Raw genomic sequence first — 13,951 nt, forward strand, 5'->3', positions numbered from 1 at the left:
AAACTTCCTTCCTTGAAGGAATGTATGGGTTTAGCTCAAATTTCTTTGGAATTATTGTATTTCTTATTCATTTAGGATTAACTAACATAAGTCTACATAATGTGATAACCATCAGCCAATACCATAATATTCTTATCTAGTGTCTTACATTCCCCACTCCTTTAAAAATGTCATCCTTGAAATTAAATTCCATATTTGCATTATGAAATAATTCAGAATAATTCTTCCTTATGTTCGACTCCCTTTCCCAAGTTTCTTCCTTTGTTTGAGAGCTTTTCCACAATACTTTTATCATATGAATATTTTATTCCTAAGCTCTTTCTCACTTTGATCTAGAGCTTTTACTAGTCGTACTTCCAAAGTCAAGTCTTCTTTAATCTCTAGGGGAATTTATGGCAATGTAAAAGTGGGATCCATTTTTGCTTTTCATAGCAATGATACATGAAACACATTGTGTATCTTATCCTAGTATGAGGGTAATGCTAGTTTATAAGCAAGGGATAAGGAGTGGTAGAATTTTCATGTCCACTGAGAAAAAAAGAGCTTCAAAGGGAATAAGAAGGATGTTGATCACATCGAAGATGGCTACAGAGATAAGAAAAACCACTTCTAAAACTATAGTACCCCATCCCGTTCATCCTAGATTGTCAATATCAACTTTAACTCTCCATTCTCCACCATAAAAACCGAGACCCAAACCAATCAAGTCAATAACAAAACCAGAAACATACTAAAGAAAAAAATACCAAAGAGTCCAAGAACACCTACTCTTATTACCATTACCCTTGAATGAGATTTATCAGAAGCTGTTAAGCACTAAATAGGTAGCTTTGGTACCACTTGTTCCTCTGTAGCCACCATTTCCCAACTAGTAAAAGCTAGACCTCACTGGTGAGTGTCATGTTGGTGTTGTAGGACATAACATCTATAATTACAATGCCTACAAGAAAAAGCTCTTGTAGTTAATTAAAGTTGAGGGGATAATTTTTTAGGAGACCTCGAATGTAAATACAAACCCTTTACCCAATCATACATCGAGTAGTGGGTTGGTAAATGCATTAAAGTCGGAAGGCCTAATGAGCTAGATATAGTTTATGAAATGCTGGTAAAAGTCAGGTACAAGAAGGGTAGTTGTGAAAAAGGACCAATAAGTAGGAATTTTTATAAGTATCATTGTGAAAAAGACTATACGATTAATCAATGCGAAGACTTCCACAATGAGGTGATACAAGTGCTGACTTGAGAAACTCTTAGAATTGAGGGAGAAACAGACAAAGAAGCGTCCATAATAGATGAACCTAGCAGAAACAAGGAGGCTTGCTGGTTACAATTCACTATAGAAGGATTGCCCCAACTAATTTTGTCAAAACCTATAGTGGCAGGTAAGAGAAACTACAATATCTTACGATATAACTATAAGCACTCTTTTTAAAGCACATAACCAACACCTATTTTCCAAGCAGAATTTAGAGGCTTAACTTGTATAGCGGAAGATGCCCATTTTAGAAGAACTTGAGAAACAAAAAAAAAAAACCAAAAGAGAAAAAGGTAGTTGACTTGACCAAGAAGGTGAACAAACCCATCATTAAAGGAGACACCAATGAGTTTCTAAAACTGATGAAACACAATGAATACAATGTTATTAAGCATTTTAAGAAGACTCATGCTAGAATATCAGTGTTGTCATTAATTTTGAGCTCCGAACCATATAGTAAGGCTCTGCAAAAAATGTTGAATAAGATACCTTAAGATATAAACTAGGAAACTATAGAGCACCTAGTAGGGAGGATCTATGCTTCAAATACTCCATCGAAAATGAGTTGGATCCTGATGATGTTGGGGAAAAAAAAAACCATTGTACAACATAGTATGATGCAAAATATCTTGATTCGAAAAGTACTAGTTTGTAATTGTTCGACATTAAACGTGATATCGAGGCACATGCTGAGAGAAATGCGTGTCGACGAGTCACACATAAGACCTAGTACCATAATAGCGAGAGCATATGATGGCTTGCAAAGGCATATAATATAGAAAGAAAACCAAAATAAATCATGAAGTCTAATTTATAATCAACTTCATATTAAAGGATAAAATTGAAAAAAAAATAATTGAAAAAAAAAACCCAAGTCAACTATATTAACTTGCAAAACTCATGACTTTTGTCATGAGACTAAAATAATCTCATAGAAATCAGATCAAAGTAAATCTTGAAGTCTAATTATTAAATAACTCAATGTTGAAGGATGAAATTGAAAAAAAAAATCAATTAAAAAAAGACAAAAAACAAACTTGAGTCAATCAAATTAACTCGTCAAACTCGCGATACATGTTATGAGATCAAGCTAACTACATATAAAGCAAACTATAATAAATTATGAAGTTTAATCTTCAATAAACTAAATGTTAAAGTATGAAACTAAAGAAAGAATATAGATTTAGAAAAAAAAAAACCCCAAGGGCAAAAAAAAAAGAAACAAACACTATTGAAATAAATAATATTTTGTGAGGTGATGCACATTAAAAAAAATACCACTTTTAGTTTATAGTAAATCATTGTATGCAGGTCAAATAAAAAAAATATAAAAAAAATATCTAAGCATTGGTAAAAAAAATTTATAGTAGAAAGTAATTTAAACTGTGTGAGGATTGATTTGATGTGACTTAGTCATTTTTGTAGGTTTAAAGATAATATGGATGACCAATAAAAGTATAGTATGAGTCAAAATAAATATTTAAGATAAATGTTTTTAATAAACATTAAGACGACAACATATTAGATCAATTTGGGTCAACTCGGGTTGACCTACCAATTTGAATACCAAGTTATGAGATTATAATAACAATATAAAAAGTAAATAAAAACAAATTACGAAACTTAATTTCCAATAAATCTAATGTTAAATGACAAAACTGAAAAGAAAATCAATTAAAAAAGGATAAAAAAATAACTTAAGTAAATTTGGGTTAACTTGTTAAATTCACAACTCGAGTCATGAGACTAGTTTAATATAATAAAAAGCAAATTGAAATAAATTATGAAGCTTAATTCTCAATCAACTTAGTGTTAAAAGATGAAATTAAAAAAACAAATTGATTAAAAAAGACACAAAAAACAACTCGAGTCAACTAGTAGTAGCCCGTTAAACTCGTGACCCGAATCATGAAATAAAGATAACCTTTTAGAAAGAAGACCAAAACAAATCACGAAGTCTACTTTTCAATTAACTCAATATTAAAATGAAATTAAAAATAAAAATAATAATTAAAAAAATAACTCGAGTCAACCAAATGAACCATGTTAAAATAAAGGTCCAAGTAATGAGTTAGAGATAATCTCATAAGAAATAAATTAAAATAAATTATAAATTTAATATTAAAAAATAAAAATAAAAATATAAAAAATAACAACAATATATTATATGAACAGAGCTCCCCCCGTTTTTGTTAATAATAATAATTATTATAAACATATAAACATATCGAGATTTGGGAGGACTAAAGAAGGAGGAAGTGTTGAAACTTATGGACAATTATATGGGCCCATTATCCATTGGAGGCCATGTTAAAAACAAATTAATTTTTATTTTATTTTAATTTTTTTATTTTTAAATAAAAAAATATTTTTAAAGAAAATTACTACGAACTGAAGATCCCATATCAACAATTACTACGAACTCCAATAGAACGTGAATTAGAAGTTTGAGGGCGAACAAATATTGAAACGAATCAGGCTTGAATCCCCCTTCTCTTCAAGTTCAAGATCCAATATCAATAATGATTCTTTGTTCCCTTTCTTCTTCTTCTCCTACGCGTGAGTTCCCTGTCTTGTCATCAACGAATTTCTTATTTATATATATATATATATATATATATATATATATATATTATCTAACAGTTCTCTTGTGCTGTGTAGTTGTGGAGTATTAATGCAGAATAATGCAACTTCAGCCCCCCCATTAGTTGATGAGGAGGAGGAGGAGGGAGAAAGTTAGGTGAAAACAAACGTTGTGGAATCTATATGTACTTTTGTCTGTCTCTGTGTCTTTCTTTCAAGTTTAATTAATATTGAATTCTTAGTTGGCAGTATGGAAATTCATTAATAATTTTCAATTTCTGTATCTTGGGCTCGCCTTATTTGTAATTATTTATAACCTATGACATTGATTTGAAAGAACAGGATGAATTGAAGAACATGCATGCTGTTACAACAATGATACTCCATTGTGGATGAGATGAGTCACTCATCTATCATACATGTTTCTCAGACATTCTTGAATGCTGGGAGTGGCTCTCCTGGATTTTCACATGGTCTTAATTGGGCTCTAGCTACAAAAGGTGTTACTGTGAAGGATAAAAAGCCTTTAGAAACTTGAGTCCTTCTGAGCTACAACAGAAAGGTGCAATCGCTGCAGGCGGTGAACTTCAACGCATACTGTTACTATTTCCAATGATCTTTCTTGATATTCCATCACTGTGTTTGTCTTATTTCTTTTTTTTTTTTCATTTGTTTCTCTTTCCTTTTGGAATCTTTGTCAGGAGTTCCCATTCATGTTAGGGCCGGGGAGTCTTCTTGGGAGAGCTTCTGAATTTTCCAAGCCACAATTCAGTAAACTTCTCAAACAGGCATGTTTTTAGTATGTGTTGTAATCTTTTTATTTTCTTGCAGTCTATGGACCACACCTTCTATCATATTCAATCTTGAAAGCATACCAATTTTCTTCGTGAGGCACAAGGGTGAATTTTGATAAAACAATGTTTATATGGGAATAAGGGCCAATTCCTTCCTACTCTGGGGTGGTGTTGTAGTTTACAAGTTGCAGGTGAATTTATTTATAGACACAGTAAGAAATAACAATTTCTGAAATTTACTGGGACGTGTTACTATTTTCCTTTGATCTTTTGATGTTCGGGTTCAGTCCAGAAGTACTATGCCTGGTTCACGTGCTTTCTATCAAGTCGCTGCTGGTTCTTTTCTACTTATTTTCAAATGTCTCTGGTCTTGCCCTTGTCAGAAATCTGATGTATAACTTAAGCGATTTGGAAGTTGAAACATGAAATGGTTGCATGACTATAAATACTTGCATTGTTGGAACAAGAAAAAGTTCCAGGAGTCCATCAATCCCCAGTTTACCAAGTGTTAACCACAGACAAGAACTGCAAGCTAATCCAAATCTCTCCTACATCAATTTCTGTCCTCCCAATCTTTGGTTAATAGAGGAATCTTTCTCTTGAGTAGCCGGATCAATTAATTGTCATGGAAGATATTATTCATTGGTTCTTGTAGCTATCCTTTGTTATGCTGTGACATAAGATGTCAGAACTGTAATAGATAGCTATGTTCCTGTGTATTTTTGGAACATATTTTTTATGCTTGTTTCTTTGCTAAAAATAACCTTTTATTTTTATTTTTTTCTTATTAACTGACAACTCACATATCTTCCATCTCAAACATTTACATTCATGATGGGGCGATTGGTTCATTGTCAAACTGTAATGCAAAAGTCCGTGTAATAAGTGATAGTCCTTCCGCAATATTACATCTCTCCAATGTTCTTTGGAAGACACCTGCTCGTGCTGTTTGACATGACTGTTGTCCTTTGACAGTTTATGTTCCTTCATCTATAAGGTGATATCAAATTTCATGCATTCATTGGTTCATTGCCTCTAGGGAAGAGCATTAAATAAGCTAAGTTGCTTATCCTAAGGTTGCTTTTTAAATTGTTGTCATCATAATAAATACTTCTCTTAGTCATTCTTAGATTACCCATGCCATCCATTCAAATGGTAAAAGGTGGTGTGTGAGTTCGGGCAGTTGCTAGAAAAAAAATAAAATTATGTGGCATCTTAAATCGGTAAGGTAGGCAATAATCTGGGACTGAAGGATCCTGCCCTTCTTTCTGATAAAATCTATAACCTAAAAAAATTGGGAGTAAGGTATAACAACTCTACTTGCTTTTACTTTTCCATTATATGGTAAGATACTGTTTTTTTCTCTAATCTTCCCTGATGTTCTTTGATAGAAGTGCATATTGATGAAAACTGATGCTTTGTTTATGAATTCTGCATCTAAGGATTACATTTTGGTCACGCAGTCAAGGTGTTGTGGATGCTGTTGGTCTCGGAGCTCAAGGAAATAGTGGTCTTATAGCTGCAGATATTGAGTGTTCTTCACACTTATTTTATGTGGTAAAGCATCTGCTGATACCAGTGGAATTAAAGAAGCACTAGCCGCCTTGTCTGGGTATCATAGCTGCTAGAGGAGGCATTCCTTTATTGGCAAGATAAAATTCTATTATCTGATTTCATCAGATAATGCAATTAAATGCAATGTCTAATGTACGAGATACATCTGGACTTTGTGAATTTCAGGATTCTAGTTTCTGGCGACTCTGTGATTGTTATATTTGCTCCTGAAGATACCATTCAGACCTGTGCTGGTAAGCTGGTATCTGCAGATGCAGGTGTAATTCTTTCTTCTCAAGGTGTTGTGCCATATTTTCAAATAAGGAATTCTGGTGAACCTGGTTCTTTCAAATTCCCATCCGCTATTGTCTTTGCAACTTCTGACAGGTAGCCAAATCACTTGCTTTCAGTTACTTCTTACTGTTATTGGCTTAAAAAATTATGGTTTTCTTGTATGGCCTCGAGCCTGAAATGTTCTTGCACCATAGAAATGCAATGATAACATTTGATCAAGCAGTGGTGGAGCTAGGATTTTAGGTTTGGGGGGCAGATGAATATCTTCAGATGAAAAAGTTATGAACATATATGAAGTAAATAGTTGGAAATTGCATGGTAGGGTTTTGCAGGTAACTGTTTAAGGCTATTTTGTATAAAAATTTTAAACTATTTTGCAAAACCCAATTTACTTAGGGGACCTTTTTATTTATTTGCGGGGGGGGCTTTGGTGGGCCCCCACCAGCCCTCCCTTAACGTTGCTTCTGTGATCAAGTTGACAAGGATGCAATTCTGGGAGAAAACGATGAATATGGATTTCAGGACATATATTATATAGCTATTGTGTGTTTGGCGATGAATGAGCATAAAAACAGCCAGGTTTCTTGGGGATGTTCCTCATGTTTCTGAGGAAGTTTTCCATTCCATGGAAAGCGTTTTGGGAAAATGATTGTATAAGTTGTTCGTTGTAAGAATGCTTATTTATGAATCATGGGCTATGGTGGCATTTGACATATTAGAAACACCACTAGCAAAGTTCACAATGATGGTTGAAGTTGAACCATGGCAATAATAACTTAGCAACTGTAACAGGCAATTAAACGAGATACCTCTAAACAAACAGACAGTCCAAGAGAGATGATTAATCTTCTCTTTAAAATAATCAAATCTTAAATGGGCCTTAATCCAAGTAATTTTGAAGCTGTAGCTATTTGGCTAAGATTTGCTGATGGCAAACATGTCATTAGTTGACAATGAGTAGAAAAAAGTGCAGCTCTTATCTTAATTTAGTTGCATAATCACCTAGTGATTGTACAGGCACTGCTCTAATATGGCCTCTAGTGATAGTAAAAATTAGTCCAAAGAAAAAAAAAAAATTGTTGCTTTCTTTCATAATGCTTCAGTTTACATTTACTTTCCGAGCCATGAAATTATTCCTTCATATATATGTATCTGTTTATCCTTTCTTGTTGTTGGAGCAATTCCAGGACCGTTCCTTGTATATCCAAGTTATCTCCTTGCCAAGCAGCTTATAGCGACAGTCCTTCCATTGACACATTAGAATTTGCGAAGGCACTTTCATCAGAGGTAAAGAATGAAAGCCTGCTTAATCATTTAATGTCTGCAGAAATTATCAGATATCCAATTCTGTTAACAACTATTCTAACACTGATGTGTAAATCGATTCATCTGTTCATGTTGAAAGACAACCAAATCCCATCCTTACTGGTTAATGTCAAGGAAGGAGAAAAGAGTCTTACAGGTAAGGGCAAAATGGATGACTTGAAATATTCCATCTGTAGGGGTCATCTTTCGGATGAATTCTTTGCCTATGAGAGAAAGTGCAATTGATATTGTTCATGGCTCTTGTGAATAAAGCATGTTTGATTCCTCTTGTTATGGGATGCCATTAAACCTGGATTATAGGAGAGAAGTAAATGGTGCATGGAATCTGCTTTCTTCATCCTTGTGGCTGGGAAAGGATGCCAGGTGACAAGGGATATCTCACGGTTGAATGATGCTTCAAAGTATTAAAAAACTATGTTTCTGTCTATATTATCTATCAAAACTTATTATAAAAACTTCATCCCTTATCCAAAAGAAAAAGAAAAAAAAAAGGTCATCTCCTCTCCCTAAGAGCTTGGATATTGTCAGGATTTAATCTGGTATTACAACCTACACCATAACTTTTGTCTCAGAAGAAACCGCGAAGACATCGAGTCCTATATCATCTCACTGCATTTCTGGGTAAAAAAGAAATTCGTATAACCTTTACTCTTACATCTTTAGTTATTAATCTCAAATGATTTGTTGGTTGATTTTCCAGGACATCAGTTTCTGACATTGGTTCAATCATCTCTGTCAAATAAGGCAGCTCCGTACATGAGTCTCCGTTGAGAGCTAACCTACCATGGTGCTTAATGTGTATCCTCAGATAAACTAAAGTTCGATTACAATTTTAAAGCTTGAAGAATTTAGTTTGTTTTGTTCAAGCTAATCTATAAATTCTCAAAGTTATCTGAACAATTTAGTTTGTTCAGATAGACTAAAGTTCGATTGTAAAAAATAGATTTAACAAAAGATATAAATTGTAGCTTTTCTCGAAACTAAAATTTTACCATGATTTGTGTTAAAGAGTAAGTTTAAATAATTTTTAAAGTAATAGAATACCTGGAGAACCAAACAGAGAAATCATTATTAAAAGAATGGGAAGACAGAGCTGGAGCAAATAAAGGCTTAACTCCTCTGCCCCAATTTCAATACAAGCTAGTTATTGTATCAACTGCCACATGACATGATCAATAAACTGTTAAACTTGGAAAAAGAATCACAATCACAGATCTGTGCTTGACAGTATGATTAAAAAAAGAAACCCTCTTTATAATTGCAAGCTGTGATCTCCCAGGTGGAGTGATCTATCTGTTTCTTGAGTACTTGCTGTCAAGTTGGCAGGTGATCTCTTGGACGGCCTCTGACTGGCCAAGGAGGCCAGCTTCACAACTCTCTTGGTCCTCCAGCTGCACATGCCAGTACTCTTGTTAAAACTCACTTCGCTCTTCTTTTCTATCTAGCTACTTGCTCATGCATTGAACATAACTGTAGAAACAAGAGAATCCAAACCCCTCGTTCATATCATTATTAAAATGTACTCGAGGTTACTTGATTTTATTGCTATAAATTAATATATTCAAGATATATAGGATAGAATTAAGATGGTCTATGTGCAATCTGATATCGTGTTCTCTGATATCCATTATTGTGTTCATGTCCTTGGCATATCTTGCAAAGCAAGCTACCAATTCTAAACGCCATACATTGATTGCCTCAGTTTTTGCTGTCACTTCTTTCTAATTTTATTCAAAATCTCTGAAAGCCATACTCTTCGTGCATGGCCCAAGGCAGTCACTGTAATCCTTTTGTTTTCAATAATATACATGTATGATTTGATTAGTAGCTCGTGAAAGGGAAAAATGATCTAATCCCATATGTAATATCAACGAAGCTCATATGTTCACTATAGAAAAAAAAGCTGAATCGTGAAGTATTTAAGAATCATTTTCTAATGAATTATATAATGTCAGCCATTGGATTATAATAATAAGCATGATTAGTAGTGGAATAAAACAGGAGCAGAAGAGAAGAACCTTGATGAGCTGACAGAGTCAAATCCCAGATGCAGTGCATGGAGAAAGTAAATTGAAAATCACGAAAAGTAGTTGACTTGCAGAAGAGCATTAAATTCTGAAGTATTTCCAGCTATACATCATGTTAATGACTCAAATCATCATAATCATCAGCAAATAACAATGCACAAAGTACTCCACCACCTTGCCAGCTATAAGTTATAAATACTATGATGATGTTGTGTCAGTATTGGCTCAAATGAAAGATTACATGCTGTCTCCTTCTCTATCTTCATTAAATAGATAACCAAGCAAGCAAGCAAGCATGCAAATTCAAACTCAAAATGCTAGCTGCGCCTAGCATGCTACCAAACTCACTATACAATGAACCCCACCATGATTTAATGCCATTTTTCACAATGGAAATGCTTTGTTGGCTCTTTCCAAACTCTCGTTTCTTTTCTCTGCTACTTACAGTACCTACCACCTCCCCAGCTATCACCAGCCACGCTCCTTTAATGCTCTCTCCCAGTTAAATACTTGCATATTTCCTTTTCATTTTGCCTTGCTTATTTCTTCTTCTTTTTTCTCTAGCGAAGTTAAAAAACATGGCAACAGCTGCTTCTTTCAATCAAACTTCGAAGACAGTTTGTGTGATGGATGCTTCTGGGCGTTTAGGTTCTTCCATTGTGCACAGGCTCTTACAGAGAGGTTACAGTGTCCATGCTGCTGTCCAAAACCATGGTTTGTTTGGGTTTTGTTTTTTTGCCTTAACTCTTATTCTCTTGTAATTTTTTCTTATTATGAATCATATCTTGCTTGGTATTCGTGATCGTCATATGCCTCCTAATTAGTTCCCCATAGAAACTTTAGATAGATATTTCCTGGCTCCTCTAACTTATTACTCTGCAATCGAGCCGACCGTTTCTTCATTTTTTATATGATTCGAGAGCTAGATTATTCAGTCCGCTTCCAGCAACTTCAATTAATTCAAACCCAGATGGAATCATGTATTCCTCCTAATAATTTTACAAAAATCACCTTGCTCTGTTTCAACTAGAATCGAATATATATTATCCAAAAGGGAGACATTAATATTGGAGAAAAAAACAATATTATCCTTTACCCCAAAGAAATGGAGATTCTTCTCCTTACAGTTCTGGTCATACCAAAAATAACACCACTCGCCTGCTTTATGTATGTTTCCCAAGGCTAAGTGTGCTATAGCTATGTGAGTACTTGTTTTCAACTTTCATAGTAATTCGTACCAGTGTATCTAGAATTTGTTTTCTAGTTTTCACATATTATTATTGTTGTTCTCATGTATGGAATTTGTCTCTCGCGTTGTTTATTGGACAATTGGATTTGCAGGTAAATTATGGCAATCATTTGAAGGATTATCCAGCAACAACAAGAAATTGAAAATTTTCCATTCCGACCCTTTTGATTACCACAGCATAATGGATGCCTTGAAGGGATGCTGTGGCTTGTTTTATTCCTTTGAGCCCCCCTCAGATCAACCCACCTATGATGTATGCAAACTCTACATTCTTCTTCTTATATTAGTGCATGAGCGCGCGCGCGCATACGAGATTATTCAGGAAAAAAAAACAGAGAGAGGGAGAGAGAGAGAGATCAGAGCGATGTTATTGATACATAAAGCCCGGTTGATTGGTGCAGGAATTCATGGCTGATGTAGAGGTGAGGGCAGCACACAATGTATTGGAAGCATGTGCACAAACAAACACTATAGACAAAGTTGTTTTCACATCCTCTGCAACAACTGTTATATGGAGTGACAGTCACAGTAAGGCACCTGATCTTGATGAGAGAAATTGGAGTGACCTAAATTTCTGCAGAAAGTTTAAGGTATTCAAGATCTTTTAAATTCTAAATGCTTCATCTTAATCGGTATTTGTAGCGTGTGGATGCATACGTTTATCGAAAGACTAGTCAATATTTCTATTTTACAGAGATGGAAGCACCACAAAAGGGTGCTGATTTTTTTTCACTTTATCTGATTTATTGTTTGCCCCTGTGAATTTCATGCCGGTGCATGTACATGGCACAGAATAATCACATTAATCATAAATTTAGAAGATGATGTTGGCTGCTTATTATTTTGTCAACATTTTCTAGCTATTCTACTCCCTATATCATTAACTTAGTTTGGTAAGTAATGGGGTGAGGTTAGTTAGAGAATAATATAAATTGTATCTAGAAACCTCATGTAATAGCTTGAGTTTTTTGGTTAAGATGATTATTTGAAATGGTATCAAAGCTTTAAAGACCAAACAATCACAAGTTTGAATCTCATCACAGTCATTTTTTCTTCTAATTAAAATTAATTAATAGCATAAGATAGTGCGAGTCTGTGCAAGTTTCAAATCCAAAAAGCTTTTACTTGAGAAGGTGTGTTAAAGAATAATACTAAAAGTTTAAGCTTTTGAATCGAGATGATTATTTGATAAAGCTAACAACAGAAAAGCATAAATATTCCCTTATTCTTTCATCCAACTCTAGTTATTATGATTAATAACAATGTGGAACCAGATATGTTGACCTGCTTTAAACTTGTAACAGATAAGTTTTGATTGACGAGATTTACATTTTTGAGCAGCTATGGCAAGCACTATCAAAAACGCTAGCTGAGAAGACAGCATGGGCTCTAGCAATGGACCGAAGCATCAACATGGTAACCGTAAATGGAGGGCTCTTGATGAGTCCTGATCTAACAATCGCAAATCCTTATTTAAAAGGAGCAGCTGAAATGTATGAAGATGGTGTATTTGTTACTGTGGACCTCAGGTTCATCGTGGACACACACATCCATTTATTTGAAGACATTACATCTTATGGAAGATATCTCTGCTTCAACCATGTCATCAAATGCAACGAAGATGCTGTTAAGCTCGCTAACATGCTGTTGCCACCCTCCGAATCTTCACTTCCTCAGAGGTTGGTTTTGACATGATGACTTGTTATTAGCATTTCTTTTGTGGCTTGAAAATCTGATCAAATGCCTTCACAACACATGTTTGGCGGTGTTCAGATAAAAAACTAGCTAGGAGTATGAGAGGAAAAGAGTCAAGTTTTCAGAAAGTAGTGTAAAGTGCATGAACTTGAGCTTGTCTGTATAAAAATGGAAGTGTTCACTCTAAGCATCAACCTCTTTGAGATACTTGCAAGCCATGCTTGAATATATAAATCATCACTTCAATCTGCAGTGGGTTTGTGGCCAAAACAGAGTGTGTGTTTTGTGGGTGTTTAGTGCAGTAAGTAACCTTTTCTGTTCACTTGGTTTGCAGTTTGGAAGCAACAAGAATCCACCAACAAAGGATAAGCAATAAGAAACTAAACAAGCTAATGGTGGAATTTGACAGTAAACTTCGAGTTGATTGATTGCAGCACAGATGGGCAAGCAAATAATTACTTCATCTGCGCTCCCTTTTTTTTTTTTTCTTCTTCTTCTTAGATAGAGATGTAATGTTCTTTACTGTTACATTTTCTAGGTTAAAATGAGCTTCCACTGATTGGAGGCTGCATATTCTGTGTAGAGTCCTTGTTTCTGGCAAGGAAATACTTGTACTTTGCCATTTGATTTTATGTCGAGTTCATCAACAATGGTTTAACTACTCAAAACTCTTTAGGCATGCCCAAGTTTCCTTTGATTCTTAACTTATCAAGGAGATCAATCTAATAAAAGTAGGTTCAAATCAAGGTTTTTCCTTGCTATTCCCTCCTAGTATATATGCTTTCTTGGATATATATATATATATATATATATATCTTCAGATACATACATGTATAGCAAAAAAGTAAAAATACACGAATAATGAAAGGAAGGACATGACTCAAGAATACATCTTCAGATAGGCCTATTACAGGCACCTGCTAGATTAGAAAGCCTTTGATTATTTAACTAAGCACTGGTGGATGGATGGCATCAGTTGAGGAGTTATTATTTTAAATTTGGTTTGGTTTTTATATAAAAAAACAACTAAAACCGGCTTAAATCGACCGGTTTAGGTTTGTTTTTTTACAAAAAAAACGGTTAGCTTAGTTTTTCTAGTTTGACTTAGTTTTTTTGGTTTTGGTTTGATTTATCTTGTTTGGCATGGGTTTTTTCCGGTTTAGGTTTTGTTCAG

General features: G+C 34.4%; 1 protein-coding gene across 12 annotated transcripts; it reads left to right on the forward strand.

The window, feature by feature from the left end:
- The first annotated feature begins 2,622 nt into the window (after positions 1–2,622).
- On the forward strand, positions 2,623–13,445 carry LOC118053543 (cinnamoyl-CoA reductase-like SNL6). Of its 12 annotated transcripts, none has more exons than XM_073403967.1 (9): positions 2,623–3,814; positions 3,917–4,626; positions 6,096–7,767; positions 7,886–7,942; positions 8,507–10,547; positions 11,175–11,335; positions 11,484–11,672; positions 12,424–12,761; positions 13,112–13,445. In XM_073403967.1, the coding sequence occupies exons 5-9, from the start codon at positions 10,412–10,414 to the stop codon at positions 13,203–13,205; spliced, it is 918 nt and encodes a 305-aa protein (XP_073260068.1). In that variant the 5' UTR covers positions 2,623–3,814; positions 3,917–4,626; positions 6,096–7,767; positions 7,886–7,942; positions 8,507–10,411; the 3' UTR covers positions 13,206–13,445. The 12 variants fall into 12 exon arrangements, with proteins under 12 accessions (XP_073260068.1, XP_073260066.1, XP_073260070.1 ...); XM_073403965.1 differs by having other exon boundaries at positions 6,096–6,573; positions 7,668–7,767; positions 7,886–10,547; XM_073403969.1 differs by lacking the exon at positions 7,886–7,942 and having other exon boundaries at positions 6,096–6,573; positions 7,668–7,767.
- Positions 13,446–13,951: the final 506 nt, after the last annotated feature.

Source organism: Populus alba, chromosome 13, assembly GCF_005239225.2.
Source record: "Populus alba chromosome 13, ASM523922v2, whole genome shotgun sequence".
NCBI classification, from domain to species: Eukaryota; Viridiplantae; Streptophyta; class Magnoliopsida; order Malpighiales; family Salicaceae; genus Populus; species Populus alba.

Excerpts from the sequence above, each read along its gene's own strand:
- LOC118053543 (XM_073403962.1), top strand. The coding sequence starts at position 10,412 with ATGGCAACAGCTGCTTCTTTCAATCAAACTTCGAAGACAGTTTGTGTG. Across the intron at positions 11,673-12,423 it reads ATTTCTGCAGAAAGTTTAAG|CTATGGCAAGCACTATCAAA; the intron begins GTATTCAAGATC and ends ATTTTTGAGCAG. Across the intron at positions 12,762-13,111 it reads GAATCTTCACTTCCTCAGAG|TTTGGAAGCAACAAGAATCC; the intron begins GTTGGTTTTGAC and ends CTTGGTTTGCAG.